At 39.4% G+C, this 21,186-nt stretch overlaps 1 protein-coding gene across 1 annotated transcript in view; it reads right to left on the bottom strand.

Moving 5' to 3' along the window:
* Positions 1-12,174: 12,174 nt before the first annotated feature.
* The window catches only part of ZPBP (zona pellucida binding protein), a 28,459-nt gene continuing 19,447 nt past the window's right edge, over positions 12,175-21,186 (bottom strand). The window contains exons 7-8 of the mRNA XM_063124035.1: positions 17,759-17,936; positions 12,175-12,354 (exon numbers count right to left, since the gene is read on the bottom strand). Coding sequence (XP_062980105.1) covers positions 12,263-12,354; positions 17,759-17,936 — 270 coding nt within the window. The 3' untranslated portion in view covers positions 12,175-12,262. The remainder of the gene's footprint in view (positions 12,355-17,758; positions 17,937-21,186) is intronic.

The raw sequence follows: 21,186 nt of genomic DNA, 5'->3' as shown, positions 1-21,186 counted from the left end.
CCACCATACACCCCCACCCCAGTGTACCCCCCACCCCAGGTTGGCAGAGACAGGCAGGGATGGAGGCCGCATTACCTTTCCCTCACCCGAAGTCAGAACGTGCATCCCGGCTTGTCTTCGGCTGGGCGGGACGCTAAGGTGGGGGCAGGCGGACGGCTCCACGTTCTGACATCCAGCGTGCCCGGACACCAGAATGTGGAGCTGTCCGTCTGCCTCCACCCCACCCCACCCCAGTGTCCCAGCTTGGCTTCGGCTGGGTGCCCGGAAGCTGCCCTCGCTCGGCTAGAGCAGCTCTGGGAGTGGGAGGGCGACTTCCGGGCATGGCGTTTGGCTCCCCCGTTACCTTGGAGCTCTAGGCGGCTGCCTGACTGGTCTCTATGGCAGCGCCGGCCCTGTTATCATGAGGAACATTGCTGTTTTAGAGCATGAAATCCAGCATCTGTTTCCAACTCAAGCCAGCCTTATGCCTCTAGAAGTTCACTAGAGGAGCATGAAGGGGAGAATTATTCAGTTCCTGCATACAAAGTTCCCATTTAGCTATCATGGCTACGAATGGTTGACATCCCTCTTCTTCTTAACTTTGTATCTTTTATCTTTAAAGCCATTGCAGCCACATCTCATGATAATGACTTATATAAGTTTGGTCTATGTTGTGTGTAATCTTTTTTTTGTCCTTAACCTACTGCCAATCAGTTTCTTTAAGTAACCCTCAGTTCCTATTATGAGATAACATTTTCATTGTATCTTTTCTCTCCATGCTGTTCTTAATTTTGTGAGTCTCCATTATTTCTCATTGATATTAATTTTAAACTAATACATTCTCTAGCATTTCCTAGATGAAGAAGGTGATCCCCTACATTGGTCATCTTAGGCCTAGTTCTCACCTGAAGCAGTAACCCTGTTTCTGGACTATACTATACATGGCAAAATACTCCTTCATACAAAAAATCTCCCTACACATAGATAACTAGCATGTTAGGAAGCTCCTTGGCTAGAAGCTTACTCCCTGACATCTACATTTCTGTGTCTTGCAATATATTCATTTATTGAGCGTTCAAACAAGCTTCCAACTGCAGCCTGAAGTGGTAGGTTCAAGCCACAGGTAGTACTACCAAAGTGGAGAACTAGGACAAAAATTATTCTTTCCATATTCCATTTATGAGATTGGACAATAGAACTATATGGTTTCCAAATGCTGTTGTACCAGTTGAATTCTATAAATATATGATACAACTGTCTTGTTTAATTTTTTTCAATCCCTATCATTCCTAAGACTGAGCATTCCTTTTTCGCTGTCACCGCCACATTTTAGGTGAGCTTTCTCACTGAAAATTATCATAGTCAACTAGTTGTTTTTGTTTGGTGAAAGGGGGTGGGAATCCAAGTGTATATTTTCCACTGATACTGAATCTCACCTGCTGTTTTGTTGCTCATTCACCCATTTGGGAGAAAACTTTCTAGAGGACTTCATGATCTGCTTTGGTTTTCACCATCTTGAATAATTCCGTTTCAGCTGCAAATTTGGCTGCCTCAGAGTTCCCAGTACCTTATTCATAAAGATCTTAGATCCTACACAGATCTTTTTAAGTAGGGGTGCACAAACATTTCTGCCACTAGGGTGTCTGCTGGGATTGGTGGGGTCCACAAATGTGCATAGGTACACACATTCACATACAACACAACACACATACACACCATTCACTCAAATTCAAATCCTGTCCAAGGCCATCTTAAAGACCTGGTACATGCTTTGATCAGATAAAATCAACACTCCTCCCAGAAACGTCAGTTCTCAACCTACCCAGCCATCAAAGAATCCTGACACCTAGCCCTTCTTCCTTCTCTAATCCACTCGCTTGCGGAAGGATCCTAACATCCCACACTGTTACCTGGAACGTTTTCAGGGGTTGGGGGAGGAGAACAGGAAAAAGGAGAACAGGCTCTATGGCTCCGGTCATAGAAGCCCTGTTTCTAGAGCAGCCTAAGTACCCGGAAAGAGCCTTCAAGTATTACTTCCAAGGACACTCCAGAAGTTTCTAGGACAGGAACCAGAGCCTAGTCCTCGAGCGCTTTCCTTTTTTTCTGGACAGCTGCTGGGGATGGATGCCTGTGCATTTTTTTCCACCCCCTGCTTTAGACACCACTTCTTTTCATTGTGAAACCTATTTATTCATATCTCCTTCCTCTCTTTAACCAGTTACAGATGCATAAAATACTTGTATCCCTTGAGTAAAATGTTTTCATTGAGGGACTTTTGTCAAAAGCTTTTGAAAATCCAAGTTCAGGGTGTTTAATGTGTTGCCTCTCTAGACATCCTCAAAAAATTCTGCAAGTCCGATTTTCCCCTTGCCGAAAGCCGGCACTGATGGAATGAGCGTATGTAGCATTATTGTCTTTGTGTAGCACATTGTTCCAAGATAAACTGTTTCATTTTAGCAACCCTCAACACTTGCAATATCTGGGTAGCTGGGGAGATGTCGAATACATTTGCTGAAATGCAGCAATAGCAACTTATTTGCTATGGTCCTATTAAAATCCATTTGGAATATATACGGGGTATGATATAGGAACTCATACCTTATTCCTGTTAGCAAATCTTAAAAGGGTTTATTCACCACAAATAAAACCATATCACCAAAACTACCAGGTAAGTTTTGTCTGAAAGCACAATGTATTATCCCTCATGTTTTTAAATACTCTCTACATTAAGGATAGTAATTGATTGCATAGAGCTGAGGAACTGGACATTTCCTGTCAATGTAGAATTGCATTCTTAAGACACCAAACTTAAAATATGTTTTGTGCTATAACACACTACATTTTGAATACTTCAAACATGTTTTCTTTCAATCCATTGAATCCCAAGAATAGGTGAAGCATCAGAAGACAGATAAACATGCTCTGTAAAGTGCACACAACTATAGATTGTATGAGATTGCTATTGGGTAAGATGTAGAGTTCGATAATGAAAGGTTTTGTGCACTGAATAGAAAAGAGCCAAATCTGTGAGTTCACTGAGTGGAACAGTTAGCTACAAGCTTACATACATATACACCTGAATTATGGGCAGTTAGATACAGGATGCCATAAAGCACCCCCCTTTTTTTTTGAACAATAATACTTTCATGGCAATCACTGTAATAGTGGGCCTTTTAAAAAAAACTTAATGGAAAGTTCTCAAGGTGCTGACCAAAGATGTTCTTTTCCCTGGAAAGATATTGTTTCACACCTATGTCATTGGACAATTGTAGCTTTCCTTGTAGCTACACTAAGAGACCTTATCTTTTGATGGCCTATGTGAAATTAGCTGAATCTATAGTAGGCAGCTGTCAACAGATACAGATACACATATTCTCACATGCACACACACAGCTTTGGCCAGCACTTCAGTTGGCAATGCCTACAAGGAACATGGAAATTATGAATACTTAAAGGCAACCTATACGTCAAGAAAAAAAGAGCACAGGCATCAGAATACCTCTTCATACACCCTCCAGAGACTGCCTGAAAGTAATTTTCCAAATTTACTTCCAATGTAAAGGATAAGGAAAACTTTCAGCTATGCAATGTTTGCAAAGTGATGTATTATTTTTCCCTGTGAATCCGAAAATTAACCAACATGGAAGGGCAAAAGGCAGCCATGTGATAAGTAAAACCATAATCTTTTCAAATATGGATGTTATTTGTATGCCCAAGGACAAGGATTGTTGGATCACAATCCCTATCTTCCTGACCATTAGCCATGCTGGCTGAGCTCATGGGAACTGGGAGTCCAACATCATTTAAAGGGCCAGAGATTCTTCAAACCTGGACTACAGAATAGCACATAGACAGAATCCAATGGCACCTTAAATATTAACAAGTATACTGTGACATAAACTTTCATGTCCATGAAGGTTTGTGGCACCATAGGTTAGCCTTTAAAAGGTGCTGTAAGAGATTGATGCTTTTGCTGCAACAGGCTAACGTAGTTACTATTCTAAATTACATTTTTAACTTAACATTTCAGAATTCAGTAAAGTATAGCATAGGATTCCAATACGTAGAAGTGGGTCTACCCAAAATTATATGTTAAATGATGCAGTTATGCAGTCCACTAATTTCAAGTCTTGGGAGCTGCTCTTGTTAATATATAGCTATACTTTTTCTGGCATAGCATCTGATATATGCTAAATCTGGCACCCAATAGCCCTTTTCAGTCATTCCCAATGGTTTTTGATAAACACATGAGGGGGAGCACACTAGTTCCAGCCCCTCCATTCCCCTCTAAATGTGGGGGGCAACTTTCTGAAGGGGAGAGCTTCCTATATCCGTGGTTTTCAACATGATTTTGAATGTTGATTTTCCAGGGCTTGAAAACACATGGAGCTGATGTTCAGAAAGTCAGCCTCCACGTGTAGAGAGAGATCATACATTTAATCAGTGCAGATTAGAAAGATTGAATAGGGCTAATATTGTGACTATATAATTCCTAAATCAAAATAAGGCAACAAGGGGAGATCACGTATCTGAATCTGTAGATCTTTGCGGGATCATCTATGAAGTCATGCATATGGGGAAGCCTGTGCAGTACATCTTTGGAACGTTCTAGAGCTAGAATCTCTAAATGTTTTTGGTGGCAGGATCTGCGCCTAGATCTAGTGTACAAACTCCACACTTGCGTTGTCAATTCAACTCCTGTAGTGGTAGCATCTAGCAGAATGCTCTCCAAGTTGGCTCGTTGCTTTGTCTGTTATTTCTTTGCTCTTTGATTTTTATTGTCTGCCATTTCTTTGCTCTTTGATTTTTAGTATTTTTCCCCTGAATGTCCTTTTTTATTTCTTCTTGCATGTGGTCACTGTGACTACAGCCCTTATGATACGGCAACTTTTTTTCAACAAGGCTACGGGCATGAGGTTTACCCCTTTGGGCATGTGCATTGGACCTGGGTGCAAAGCCTGCCAACAAAAATGTCTAGCTTCTAGCTTCAGAATGCTCTGAAGATGCGCTGTGCAGGAGCAGGTTTTCCCATGTGTGTGCACAGACACTATGAAGATCCAGAGGTGAGCTGCTTTCAGTTCGGCAAGTGACAATTTCAGTTTGCCTGTTGTGAAGGTTCTTTAGACACAATTTCCTTTCAGCATGAAGGTAAGTGTACTGGGAAAGGTTTAGTAGTGCCTAACCCCTGAACAATGCTGCTGCATACATATTTCTGATCTGATACCGAAATTTTAATCACCCTCCCCTCTCTGGAGTGCAGACTTTCAAGCAATTGCCTCTTCTACTAAGTTGAATAAGGCTTAACTTCCAACCATGTGCTTAGAATCCACAACTCAATTTTTCCAGAACTGGAGGGAGATGTTCTTGGACTGCAACTTCCATCAACCCTTTGCAACATAGCTAATAGTGAAGGATGATGGTAGGTACAGTCCAACAACATCTGGAAGGCCACATATTCCCCAGCTGTTTGGGACCAAGATCTGACTACCTGATGGATTTACTGAGGACAAAGCTAATTCAGAGCGAGGACAATGCCTGAACACTGTTGCTAAAAGGCAAATTTGAGGAGGAAACAATGGTGCTAAAGCCGCTGCCAATCTTATTATTATTATTATTTATTTATATAGCACCATCAATGTACATGTACATCAGATCTAAGAAAGGGCTTACAAATGAAGAACTGCCATCACCTCAATTCCTATTATAAGACAGGCTCAGGCTACCTGAATATATAAAATCACCCCACAAATCACTAAAGGGGATGTATTTTGTGGAAGGGGGGGTCACAAAAAGGGTGCCCCCTTCCAATCTTAGCTCAATCCTAGTTTTATTTTTCTTGACAGCTGAAATCATTTAAAAGTAATTAGGTAAAGTCACTTGACATGACAGTGTACCCACTCCCTTTCTATTCTGTTTGAGGAAGTTCCTGAGAACCTTGAGTATTGCTGAGAAGAAATACACAACAAAAATGGAATCTGGAATTGACTATGGCAGAAAAGAAAACCCAGGATTACAAGATTTCAGATAACTCATTTGGTGTTTCTGGGTGAAAGGAATTTTAGATTAAAAGTTCCAGTAAGCTTATCACCACTTCTTACAATGTTCCTAAAATCAATCTTGCTCTAGCACAATGCAACAAGAATCCTTAAAAAGGGCAAGTAATTTACAGTGAAGGCATACCTGACTCACAAAGATAACATTAAGAAATGTAACTGACACATTAAACAAGGAAGCACAATGACGCATTTTAAACAGGATATTCATATTTAACTAAGAAGAAACTTTTGTCTCTTGGAAGATGGCATGGAAAATGGGTTAGTGACTGACAGCATGCATTTTGACAAAAATATTTTAGTTTTGATAAAATAAATAGGGGTCAGTTTCTGATATTAAGGTTTGCCTCAGTCATATTAACAAATCAGTATATGCTATTTAAGAGCACATACAACATACAGCTGTTTTTAAGTAAAGGTATAATAACCAAAATACAGAAATAGATCACAGACAGAGGGATTTCCGTGTTTTATATGTACAGATTTTAGTGTTTCCATGTCTGGATAGAATGAGTAACACAAAAGTGTTCATGATAAATGTTATGAGCTAAAAAAATAAAAATAAAGATGTGTTAATAGCGATATTTTTTTAAAAAATTCCAAGACACTGACTTTGAAACAGACACTGATATTTACATATAAGCCCTGCACAAGGCTGAGCAAATGTTACTTCATCTTCCTCCTTACATATTTAGTGTAGGCTACCATTGCATTCTACTTTGCTCATACAGATTTTCATTTGCAATGCTGCTGTTGTAGTCACAGGAAAGACAGCATGCACCCAATTCACTGCTTTCAGAAAGGCTGTTTATGCAATATGCTGCTAGTTAATGGATTACTAGTAAGCGGAGACGTAGTAACACTATCAAATACCAGCCACCTGCAGTGCCACAAAGCCCATCTGAATAAAATATAGTAAGTGCAAGACCTCTCCCCACTGGCCCTTGCCAAGGGCCTTTCTTTCTCAATTAGGCAATCTGGCCTGGCTGGAGGGTCAGGGAACGTTATTAACATTTTAGAAGTGGTCATTCAAAATGCCATTCATTCAAATTAATTCACAATGCAACCAGATTAAAGTCTGGACCACTGAACGGACACATAATTCGTTTGCACAGAAGAACCTACAATATGAAAATATACCAGAAGTGTTTTATCAGAGGATCAAGGGTGTTTCAAAATAAGAGGACCTAATGCTATGTGGAACAGGGTCATATGAAGGGCATACAGCCCATATGCTATGCTATGTGGAACAGGGTCAGATGAAGGGCATACAGGATATATAAGATATCAGAAGTATGGATAAGAGGATCTACAACAGGCAAATTTGATGCCTATTTAGAAGCCTCCTTTGACGTAATATGAAGTACACACCCACAGAGCATTATTTCCCTTATGTAATCCTTCCAATCATATTAAGAAATACACAAGCCTTTAGCTGTCCCAGTTCAGCAGGGAAGACCAGATTTATCCAAGAATAAGAGCAAGATTTTTTTTTTTTTAGACAACCTTACAAAATGTGTGCTGAGAAATAAGCAAGCCCTTTATTGAATATAGCTATTATCTAAGCAAAACACCTTATATAAGTTCGTTTTTCGCTCTGTGGTCACACAAAACATAGCTTTACATTATTTTTATAAAGCTACAGGTGAAGTAATGATTCACCAATTGCACTATTTTGAAAAGGCATTGGACTGATATATATGGCGTACTGACAAAATATTCAAGACAAGATACTGTTTGATCTGCATTTCTATTGTCTTAAAAACTGTATTTATTTCAGTAAGCATTTGCAAAATGATAATATTCCAGTCCAGCAAAGGCAACCCATATATAGAAACAGGGCACCCTATAAGGATGCACATCTGCATTGCTATTCTCATACTGGCCACAACAAAACTGGCTAGATTAAACTTTTCATGTGGTTGAGATGAACATCACTATCTGGGCCCCCAGTTACGTAACTAATTGACTGCACTGGATTGGGGCCAAAACCCAGCTTGCAAAACGTAATATGCTTACATTAGTTAACCTGTGGTAACCGTCAAAAATATTTCCGTATTTGTGAAACCAAAATTCACTGTCCCTATGTGTTATTAAATAAATAAATCAAACCAATGCTAAGCAATTTAGTGTCAGTGTGGTTGGCTCATTCTGGAGATGATAGTTATGTGATGTGCTTGGAATTTAATGTAACAGGACTTCCACAGGTTGTTTTTTTTTCCAGTCTGTTTGTCCCTTGCAACCTGAAAACAAGGACTATCTATGAATTGATCATTGGTGGATTTCAACTGGAGATTCATTTCTTAAAATTATTGCTTACGCTTTCCCCTTCCACTTATTTTGAAATGGCATTTGATAAAAATAGCTATTTTATATATTCTGCTAAATATTAATTATGCTGTTTATACTAATGTTTCAGCAATAAAAGTACCGTTATATTAATCTTATTTATGCTTTTTGCATTTATTTTTCATTAACCTGGATGTAAACACTTTAAAAACCTAGTTCATTACATATGCTTTAAAAAAAAACATCAGTTAAACCTTGGATTACATGTACAAGAAGCCTTTTTCCATGCGGAACACACACACACACGTGCGAAGGGAAGTGGAGATTTCTTGCCAACTGTTTTCCATTTATTCAGCAGTATCAGATTTCTTAATTTTGATAAGCAAATCCTGCATATAATCCTGTTCTCACTACAAAAAAAGATTAGGAAAACTCCAAATTTGAGATGCTGAATAATATTTGGCTTCTTACCTGCTCATATCTAGAAACTGATCCACTCACACAGCTTGCTGCTGTTGAAGCAAAATGGGAGCTATTCAAATCTTCCCTCATGATGTACAAATTGCTAGTTAACCTGAAATTGCTCAGAAAGTTCCATAAGACCAAACATAATTTATCTCTATGAGTGTCTGGTGGGGAAAAATAAATAAATATGTGCAACCAACAAGGAAACATTGATGGTATTATTAAATAATGAAAGCAACACAGTATTAAACAGATTTCTTCATTTTGTTAATCTAGGAAAGAAGGGGAGATTAAGTTCAGTGAACCAAGCTAGGCTTTAAAACATGGCAATACCACTGTTCAGATAGGCCATTGCCTGTCTGCATTAACATGAACTGCATTTTGCTGTCTTGTCAGCTGCACATCAAACTGCCATCTGCATTCTACCAAATGGGTTGCAAATGCAGATAGGAACACCATTTTAGGAGCAGTGGTGACAGTATGTTGTCCCACACACTGGTCACTCGACAGGTGCCAAAATAATTACTGTAGCAGGAAGTTATATAGTTGTTTCAGCAATGTGCCATATGCTGCTGTGCATGCCAAGAACAGTTTAACATGGGCAGAGGACATCCTCAATTTACACTAACTTCTCTGTACATGCCCAGAAGTTTCCAGGATCCAATCTACATGGATTGGCAAACTGGCATCAATTTGTTTCAGACCATTTAATGGTAACAGGCTCTGTCCATCCCTAAGCTGCACTAGAGCTCAGCTATTTTCTTGCAATATCCATTCATATCAGTCAATTTGGGAATCTCCATGCACACATAAAACAGTGTTGCTGATCCTGCTGCACTTCAAGTGGATATTTAATGCAGTTCCACATATGAAATTGGCTTGCCCAGACCAGTTGGGATAGTGTAGAAAACTGGAAGACTAGGAGCTTTGACTCTCTCACTCACGGTTATTTCCCTCCAAGTCTCCTAAACTGGGGATAGGGGCCAGGAGGCATGACTGCACACAATATCCATTGTGATCGCAGAAAAGCAACACTCTGCTTTTCTTTGAGGGTTCTATGTAGTCCCACATAAACAGAGCAGATTTTCTAGAAAACTTAGCCTTGTCTATATAAAAGGCTAGCATAGACAAAGCTCTAATGAGTGCAAAGCTTGTTTTGCTTCTAATTTCAAAAAGAGAAAAAGGAAACTCGTAAAGTGAGAAACATAAAAATGGAGAAACCACCTTGAGTTTAAGAGGAGTCATGCAATAGAACAGATTTGTCTTTGTAAAACTGTAGGTAGGAAGATTTCATTTGATATGATATCCAATCACTAACACAGTAGGCTCAAATGAGAGCCACCAGCAAAGCTATTTTGTAGGCAAGTAAGTAGGGGCTGAAAGGGTTTGCTCATTAGAGATGTTTAGCCTCACAGAGGAAACCAAGGAAGGGTAAGGGAGCATTTTTGCCAGATCTCACAGGAAACATTTAACTAAAATTAAGAAGACAGGGAGTCAACAGGTGAATGAGGGCTTCCCTATACGAGCTATTTACAGCACACTAATGACTGACCAGTCACGGAAGTTTCCAGGTGGATTACATGACGCTGTAAACAAACAGGATGTCTCCCATGGTCTCCAACTTATTCCATTTTTAAAAAGAATCAATAAGCTGGAATAAACCTCTAATGGTGCGAAATCAGCAGTGTGTAAAGTTGACATTGCGCTATAAGCTTGCAGAAGGATTTCCCCTGCTGTCAGAGGGAGAAGATGGTAAAATGCCTTTCTGCAAAAAGGGACGCAGATCTAGCTTACTCCCAAGTAAGGGAGATGCTTCATTATGCTATATTAGAGTTATGCTTGTGATTCTTTTTAATTTTTTCATCTTTCTGTTAGGTTGTGCTAGTAGTTCCCCATGTGTCTACTCAGAAGTAAATCCCATTGTGTTCAATGGGGCTTACTCCCAAGTAAATGTTCCAAGAGCTGCAGACTTACTGCTGTTCCCCCTGCTCCTTTGCATAGGGAGAGGGGCGCTCCCTCAAAACCTTTCTGCTATTTAAAACAGCCCCAGGGAACAGCAGGATCTTCCCTCTTGTCACCCCTCTCCTCCCATGTAATGCAGCCCATATTAATCACGCCAAAGAACCAGGAAACACAACAGCCCCGGGTAAACAATGTGATTTCTCTTACTGTAGAGACTCCCTGAAAGTAGAAATAGCAGCAGTGCAGACCTTTATGGATGATCAAGAGAGGCTATAGATCTACGGTAGTCCAAAAAAAATCCTGGGAAATAATCTCGGAATTATTTTTCCTCTTAAAATGGATTCCCCACACCCTCATCTACTGATGGACCTGATGTGCTTCCATTCATCAATGTTTTCATTAGTTATTTCACTCAACAGCCCTGTCGCAGAAACTTCAGGGTCTAATATCATTAATTACCTTCACAATTCCAAATGCCAGACTCAAAATGCACCATCTTCAGCAGTGGTTCTTTGGGTTTTTCTACCTGATATACAACTGTCAGTATAACATGGGACTGTGCAGAACCTATGAAGATTCCTAGAATCATCATGGTCAACATGTGGCACCCAGATCCTAAGCAATCTTTGGGACAATCTTCTATAAAACCAATTGTAATACTAAGATCTGTGTTTGTTCAAATGCATTCATGGATCTCTTATACATACTTGGATTTTGTTTTATTACGGTGGAAGGAGCTAATTTTATCTGCACTGAAAGAGAAATGAATCTGTAAATTGACAATTAAAAAGTATGCAAAAGCTTTTCATATTGTGATTGGAAGGGTGGAAGAAATCAACACAAACTTCAGAGGTCCCAAGCCTGGAACAGATCACTTGATCAAGACACATAGATCAATGTATCTAAGGTTCCACAATTATGGAACCTTAATTATGAGTGGTGTTATTAAACAGAAGGACAGTTTCACAATACAAGAACAAAATAGTCTTAACTACGTACTGAAAAAACATTGTTTACTTGTCACATCTGTATCTCAACAAGAAGCTTAAGGGAGCATGCATGGAGCTACTTTATTTTCTCCTCCCATAACAACTCTGAAGCATTTAGACTGTTCATAACTGGCCCAAGGTCATTCACCAAGCATTTGGGTTGAGTAGGTATGAATGCAGGCTTCTGCACTGCAAGATCACACACACCGCACTGGAGCTTGATAAAATAAAGATGGCCCATTCTTAACGTTATCAGATAAGCCTCATGCCTGATAGGTCTTAAGACCGGAAATATTTAAGAGATGCTCCCACTTATTGGAGGTAAAATTCACATGCCATGACGCAAAAATAAAGTGAATCTACCAGGGGCAACAAAACAAGTTGGAATTTTTCTGTCAGTCTTCATTAAACAGTGACGTAATACAAATTAAACTGGAGTCTTGAAAAATCCTTTTATTTTTATTACCAAGATATAAAGTACATCACTGCTACTAAATACAGCAAAAGGTTTATGCTGACATTCAGTTAACACTGTCTTGCTCCATATGACAGACTTTTGTTGCACTGAAGACAGTGAGTTCCTTCATGAGGGTTATATGATCCTGGACTGCAAACCACTATAACAAAAAATATTTAAACATTCAAATGTTATAAAATGCATTCATAGAGTATTCATTATGACTTGAACTGCAATCTCATTTAATCATTTATATGGATCAAGATCCCTGTCTTAAATCATGCCACATCCAGTTAAAGGAATTCAGGTAGCAGGTCTTAGGACAGCCTTTCTCAACCTGGGGCGCTCCAGATGTGTTGGACTACAACTCCCAGAATGCCCCAGCCAGCTGGCTGGGGCATTCTGGGAGATGCAGTCCAACACATCTGGAGTGCCCCAGGTTGAGAACCACTGTCTTAGGAGGACGACAGCCCAAGATGTTGAGAGAGCTGCTGCCAGTTTGAGTAGATAATACAGCCCTAAATGGGCCACTGGTTTAACTACATATAACCTGATCTGCGTTTTGGCAGACACACTGGTTTTAACTAGTTTTAAAATTTTTGTATACTTTTAATGTCCAGTGTTTTTTTAACTTTTGTAAACCACCCAGAGAGCTTCGCCTATGGGGCGGTGTATAAATTTAATAAATAAATAAAGCTTCAATAATGACATCATGATTCAGGTAACAAGATTTACTGAGTACAAAAACACCCACTGCAGAGGGAAGAAGAGATGATGCAAGCCTAAAGCCATCCATTACCCTTCGAGAACCATAGAGCCCCAAACGTGTGCAATTAGCACTCTTCATTCAGCCTTTTATTGTTCTCATGGATTTCTGGAGGGGGCCAATATACTAAAGCGGCAACGTGTATAAAAGACAAGCAAGACCCGTGTGTGTCATATACTCAATATTGTGGTATTACCTCTCGTTGGTCCACTGTCTCAAAAGAAGAGCAAAACGCTACCATAATAATCTAGTGTTATACAATCTAATCCATAGCACATTATTTGTTCCCTGTCCCGTATTTAGTAGGTCTTACTTCTATGTAATGTGCTTAAGAGCCAGATGTGCATATTTGTATTGAATAGTTTTAGCTCCACCTAGTGAATGAAAATATTGGCAGACCAATTTGAACTAAGTAAGCCAGAATGTGCTCTATCTAAAGCACACCAAGACTTTAATATTTGAATAATTGCTTGCAAGGACAACCTTTGTTTGTGTTAGCTTATCTTGTATTGAGTCAAGTAAATGGACATTCATCTTGAGCCGCTTCAGTTCCTGGAGGCGTGGGGATGGCAGGGATCTGTAGGCCTCAAGTCTTCTCAAAAGTTTTCTTTTAAATATATCAACAGCAATTAACAGCTGCTTTATATAACTTTGCCAGCAGGGAATGAAAACAGATCATAATTTGCTCTGTATCCACTACACAAATTCCTTCATGCAGCATCTGTTGCTTGACATTAAAAGGGTCTCTAGAGCTTGCACAGCAGGGTTGCACCAGCCATGTAATGGAAGCCGTTTAATTCCTTGTTTTCCAGGCATACCCTCTTGTCCCTCAGAGTTATCACTCAAGCCATATTTATACTACAGGTTTTTTATTCTATTTTCACTGTCATAGCCCTTCCACCCAAACACCCACACCCAAAAAAACTGGGAATTATAACTTAGTGAAATGCTGGGGATACTGTTCAGAGATTCTTTGCCCGTCTTCACAATAATGACTGTTAAATCAGGGAATGAGCATTAAGCCAATTTAATAGCCAAAGTAGTCATGATGGGGAAAAACAACAAAGGTCAGTGTTACAACAAGTGGGCTATTAAACTGGTTTAACAATCTTAGCTCTATGAAGGAAAGTGGCTAATCATATATCCAGTAGGGTAGGGCTTAGAGCAACAGCGGTGTGAACGTGGGAAGCGCTAATTCCTCCCACTGCCTTGTCTTGCCTCCCTATAGTCTCTGCCACCAGGCACTTCCTCCTCACCTTAACTCCCATACTAGAAGTGAGCCTGGCTAGGAAAAATGTACTTGAGGGAAAAGCTACATGGAGGTAAACAGCAGGTTCAGCTTCCCTCACCCACACACCCCTTCTGCGCTCTCTCTCTCTAGCTCTCTATCATAGCCCCACCACCACCCAGCACTGAGCAAGGGTTAGGCAAACAGGACCACTGCCAGGACTTTAACTGGACAACACTGCCATGTTGGGTTTGGTGACTACAGGCACATCCACACAACAGATCCTAAGTCTGTTGTGTGGATGTGCCTGTAGTCACCAAACTTTAGTGACTCATGTGAACTAATGCACGAAGCATGTGACCTTGGCTGATAGGATATCTCTGGCTACTTCCAGCTTCAAGGGGGCATTCATCATGGCAGCAGAGACAGATTAGTAGAAAAGATGCTTTCATCAAAACACTTAAGCAAATGACATGAAAACTGAAAGTGTTTCTTTTTTGTTTAACTTCTCCTGGACACTAATCATAACTTAGAGCGGCGTAAAAGTGTCAAAAAGCTTTCATTGTTAAAGCTCTAGTGGAATACAGTGTCACTAAACTAGCCCACAGGGCACACCTCAAAGCAGCTCCCCAATCGACTGAGCTAAAGATTCAGTACTGTTCCTTTTAAAAACACTCTGCAAGCCTCGCCCCTAGCATTGAGGACTGCCCAAGTGTGGCAAAGATCAGGTAAGGTCAAGAACTGCACTGCTTCCCTGCTCCCAAGGCTCAAGAGCTTCCCTATGGGGTACTTAGGTTCTGCATTCTAAAAACTAGGCTATGGGGGCTTTTCTACACTTTAATTCTAAAGTTCAAATTTTGGATGGAAAAAATGACAAAATTTTGAGGGGACAGTGAAAGCAAACCAAAACACTGAAGCACTTTTGAACAATAAACAAGATCCCAAAGCAAAAAAGACTATTGGGTCTCAGCTCTAAAGGCAGTAACTTAAAAAAAAGGAAAAAAGAAATGAAGCAAAATCATACACTAGAGACAAAGTTTTAATGTCATAAGCATGCAAGCAAGTCTTCAATGTGCCAGAATGATTGTAGCACTAGATTTCTATTCCTTTTTCGACTTAACACCAAGGGCTGGTTCAAATGAAATCATACTTTATTAAGTCAAGAACAAGTTGTGTACTTATGGGCTTCTCCTATCCAATTCCCTCATGCACCAGAATTCAAGTTTCCCAGGGTCTGTTAAACCATTGTTTCCTACATAATCCAAATCACAAAACTGTAGTTTTAATCTTGAAGAAAGGAGGGCAAGCATAGGCACAATCCTGATTTTCAACTTAATAAACCTTGGTGTATTAAACCAAGATTGTTGTGTCTGAACCAATCCCAAGTGTTTGTGTAAGCATTTATAGGACTCTGTAGCAAAATCAACTGGAGCAAATTACAGATCTGCAACAAACAAATGAATTATATTTGTGGAAACAGCATACTTTTGTTCTCTTAAGTTAAGGCAAGCAGAAAGAGAAAAACATGAGTGAATGACCTGGCGCTTATTTAGCTTTCTTCAGAGAAAGCAAACAACATTTCTTTGCACAATAAACAAACTATATCTCAGTTGTCTTTATAAGACATAAACTCCCTTGGTTCTATTTCAACCTGACAAGTATAAGCATCACAAAATATCCTACCTCATATATTTTATGGGCTCTTACCATGCTATTTCACACCTCACAAATCTTTTAGTGCACTAAACATGTTAATTTGTTCTTGTAGCCTAAGTGACATTTGCTGTTCAATTCCAGGTTTTAGAACTAATACAATATATATTACATTATACAATATATTATAAACACTAATGCCATTCTCCTTTTCCCTTTGAAATCATAACACTATAAAAAGCCTCTTTTGAAGGTTCTTTCATAATAAAGGATCTTGCTTCAGTGCACCAAGTTAGACCTGGATGACTGCACCTGCAGCCTAAAAGTCTATCCATACTGGATGAAATGTGACAAAAACGCACCACACCACTCTCAAAATATGAACCTTGGAATAAGGCACTCAAGTCCACATTCAGATAGAATTCATGTTCTTTTAAGTCTCTTAGCCAAACTTTCTTTCAGTCACAATCAACTTCACATACGGTAACAGACGTCTTAGCAGGTAACCTCTCCAGTACAACAAGACAATATCCAACATTGTATAGATGCTTTCCATGAATACAACAGAAACGTCCATTTCTCTCCTCCTCTCTGCAGCCCTCCATGCTCCCAAATTGCTCTAGAAGGTACCCTAATCCTCCAGACCAGGTTTTGGATGGCACAAGGTGGAAGGGGGAATCTGTTCCACTGACAGATGTGAGTCCACTGACACACAGACAACATTGGGCAGAGCCCTAACTATTATTCTAATGTAACTCAAAAAGGCATGAATCTAACAAGTTGAATGGTTATACCTATAAACAGATAATATAGTTATTTAATATACATTTAGCCTAATTAGCATGTACATTATAGGCCACTAATTGCAGAGGAAATTTCTCAAGTGACAAACAAGTGTAGCATATTAATCAATTAGTAAACGTATCAACTAGCAATTAAATTATACTGGGCAGTATCCAATTGTGTCATTCTACTAGCAGAAGCTAGGTTCCAAACTATTTGCAAGAGTAGAATCCAAATAAAGTTATGTCCGTGAAAGCAGCTACACAAGCACTTGAGCAAGCTTAACACACAAACACGTGCAATGGAAATATTTGGTGGAGCTCCGTTATTATTATTATTATTATTATTATTTATTTATATAGCACCATCAATGTACATGGTGCTGTACAGCGTAAAACAGTAAATAGCAAGACCCTGCCGCATAGGCTTACAATCTAATAAAATCATAGTAAAACAATAAGGAGGGGAAGAGAATGCAAACAGGTACAGGGTAGGGTAAGCAGGCACAGGGTAGGGAAAAACTAACAGTAGAAGTCTGCACAACATCAAGTTTTAAAAGCTTTAGGAAAAAGAAAAGTTTTTAGTTGAGCTTTAAAAGCTGCGGTTGAACTTGTAGTTCTCAAATGTTCTGGAAGAGCGTTCCAGGCGTAAGGGGCAGCAGACGAAAATGGACGAAGCCGAGCAAGGGAAGTAGAGGCCCTTGGGCAGGCGAGAAACATGGCATCAGAGGAGCGAAGAGCACGAGCGGGGCAATAGTGTGAGATGAGAGAGGAGAGATAGGAAGGAGCTAGACCGTGAAAAGCTTTGAAGGTTAACAGGAGAAGTTTATATTGGATTCTGAAGTGAATTGGAAGCCAATGAAGAGATTTCAGAAGCGGAGTAACATGGTCGGAGCGGCGAGCCAAGAAGATGATTGAGCTTGGGGAGAGACACTGTTGGATACTACCAGTTTTCGAAGTATCAAAGCTGACTTCCCTGCTTTCATCATAAACTGTGCAGTCATCCTATGAGCCAAAATAACTGAAAAGATCACAATACAAGTAGCACAATCTTTGATTCTATTTAAATAAGAAACAACCTGGTACTTCTTTAAAAAGGTTTGTAATTTATGGATTTGTTACACTTTCTACCTACCACAACAGTTAGGACAATCTGGATGTATTTGAGAATTCATTCCATAGCCAGGAAAACAGCGATTAACCCACACAATTTGCAGAGTTCCTTCAATATAGTAGATCTCAGGCAGTGGTGCTGTCCGTTTCCCAAGAACTTCAACTTGCTGGCTAAAAAATCGCTCTATTAGGTCTTTTGCCTGAAGTAAACAGAAATTGTTTTCTTGGGGAAAATAAATAGCAGTACTTTTCTTATCTACTAGATAAAAATATCTGTACAGAATATATCAATACCATTAACTCTGTCCCAATGCTTGGCAAGTACCATATTTATTGCAATGAAGTTCCTGTAATCTGAGATAAAAGTAAATTTGTTAAAAGGCAAAAATAAGTTTGTTTCAGATCTTTCTCTGCATCACCAAGGGGACCAAGTTAAATTGTTTAATTACTGTAACCACTATGTAACAGATTTTATCTTAATCTTTTCTTTTTCATTTTTAAGTATTCACTTCATGCATAGAAAATAGACTATAAATGACTAACAGAAACAATGAAAAAATGGAACTATCTGTATTTTAATTATATACATCATTATGATGTCTATGCCACATGAATAAGCCTCAGATTTCTGCACTACCTCTTACCATTGCACACTGTGATTCCCTCCCACATTTCCTCATTCGTAGTAAACCACAACTTGCCATTATATCAGAAACAGGAGATCTGTGATTTGCACAAGCCAGAGTTTTCCTGCAAGCCAGAATTAGCAACCACAGTTTTGTCCTATTTTCCAGTTCTGGCTTGCAGGGAAATTATGGTTTGCACAAACCACAGCTTGTCCAGTCAGGATGTAATGGCAAACTATGGCTTGCCACAAAAGAGTTCAAAGAGGGCACAAGAGGTTAAATCCAATGTTAGCCCTACTTAGTGTAGACCCATTGAAATGAATGAGACTTAAGTTAGTCATGACTAAATCCCATTCAATGGGTCTACTCTAAGTAAGGCTAACATTGGATATAAACCATGAAAGCACACCATTACATCTGAACTAAGCCTATGACTAATCATATTAAAAAACCTGTAAAGTATTAAATGTTGCTTTTAATGTTCAAGCACTTCCAGAGAACCATGTTCTTAAAGCATTTTAAAGCAAAGAAAGAAACTACACCTGTTTTCAAAGCAGACATGGCACTGTGCCAAAATGCCACCATCCTATCCCCAAGACTGACAACGGACTTTGTGCAGGTCTGCCATATAGCATGACAAAACCATGGCAACCTCCACAAAAGGGCAATGTGAGGTAATGTGCATACATCATACATAATGCACATACATCACTGCTACATCACTGACATTTCCTTAAAGACACACAGACTTCTGAGGAACATTTCCAGAATTTGTTCAACAATGAGGAGGATCAGATTAGAACAGGTGCGTTTCCACATGTAGTGAGTCTAAAAAAAATTTGGCAGGAAACATAACATGCTGGCATTAAAACAAAATGACATTTTTGCCATTTGTGTATCTGACAGGTTTTGATCTTGTCAGCTAGTAAAAACTATCAGAACAGTATGCGTAAGGGGGGTGAGGGGAACCCCACATTCTGATTTCTCACGAAGTTTGGTAAAGATAGGCTAAATTCTGCACAGGGAAGAATATGACTGAATCTATAATATGCTCAATCTGATTCAGCCTTAGCGATAGAACCAATACCGATACCTTCATAATCATATTACATTGACAAAAACAGATGAATGTAGGAAATAGTAGCTGATGTAAAACGAATTCAACCACCATTGAAGCTTACTTGTACCTGGGGCCAAGCTAGATACCTAATGCTCAACTCTGCTGAATTTCTATTGCATACGAGTGGTGATGGTTGTGTGCATGTACAATGCTTGGAATTGTTTGCCCCCTTTCATGCCCCTGCACCCCCTCACCCTCCCACAGGTGACTGGTACTGTCAGAATTAACAATGCCAAGCACCGATTTGATAATGCCCATATAGCACAGAACCAATGCATGCCCATGTGCCAGTGATCAACATGGCTTTCCTTCTTATGCATGTGTAGCTCACATCCAGAAAACTAGTCTGCTTGTAGATGGTCATTACCAAATTAGGATATCTCTCTGCAGTGCAGAAAATCTCCAAATTCGCAAGAGTCTTCCTTTGAGAATTGTGACAGGTGACCTTTTGTCTTTCCATAAATAAAAATGAATGCCATTGGTTTAGAATCGTATGGATCAAAGCCATTGGTATTACAAAATAACTATATATATATATATATATATATATATATATATATATATATATATATATGAAAATTCTAAAGCACTGTCATGAATAGCGGGAGGGGGGCATTTCTCGGTGTGAAGCAGAAGACAATAACGTATTTTAAAAGTACAAGGGTGTATTTAAAACATTTTTATGCTAATGTTGCTAAATATTTTTCCCAATTGCTTGCTTGGGAAACTTAATTGTCTTCTGAAGGGTTATTGAATTAAATTGAGGGACTAAATTCATCCACTGAAGCATGAAATATCTGAGACTTTAATCTACATTGAAGTGCACAGTTTAATTCTGTTTTAATGGAACTGCGACCAACACCTCCACAATATGAAAACTGAAGCTTCGATAATTTTAGGTAAGGAATTCAAAGATATGGTAAGTGCCAATATATCACTGCAAGAGAGAAACAGGAGATTTTAAGAAAAGGGTGCAGTTTCCTTATTTAACTTACAGAGAAAACAGCCAATAAAAAGGCAGTGTGTGGTAAAAAAAAGAAAAAACTAATGGGAAAGGAAGCCCAAGGGTGGTTTTTTTTTTTTTTTTTGGTTTTAAAGAGGAACCATAAGCCTGTCAATAACAAGCTATTGTTCTAGATTTAAAACACCTTGGGTATAGATAGATATTCCCTTCTCCTAGATGCTGGATGCACTCAGGAGAGGAGCATACCCATGTAGAGATGCCAGTGAAGTTCTCCTGAGTGTGGCTTTTCCTGGGTTTGGACAATACGATAACCCACGATGTGTTATTTAACCCATCGTGGGTTATCGTGTCATCATTTGGGAATGTTTTAATCCATGATGGGTTACTTGCCTTAAATAACCCATGGTCTGCATAGTGGGTTATTTACTCCACCATGGGTTATCATGTCGTCTGTCGGACACAGTTGCAGCACCCCACTCTGGATATAATTGCTTGGCTGCCTCTTGACTTGTCTCAAACCTGCAAACTTTCAGAGGTTTATTTGTGCCCCCCCTTTTTTTGATGCACCCGGGATTTCCCCTCCTCTAGATGTAATTGCACAGGATTTTAAAGGTGGATCGAGTGCCTCCTGACAAGGAGAGGCTGCCTATGAACTTTGGTCCTGATCCTGCAAACTTTCAAGGATTTATTTGTGCCATCCCCTTTTCAGTGCACCCAGGATTCTCCCTCCTCTGGGTGCA

The sequence above is a fragment of the Elgaria multicarinata genome, chromosome 1 (assembly GCF_023053635.1).
Source record: "Elgaria multicarinata webbii isolate HBS135686 ecotype San Diego chromosome 1, rElgMul1.1.pri, whole genome shotgun sequence".
Lineage (NCBI taxonomy): Eukaryota > Metazoa > Chordata > Lepidosauria > Squamata > Anguidae > Elgaria > Elgaria multicarinata.
This window is presented reverse-complemented; position numbering and strand designations above follow the sequence as displayed.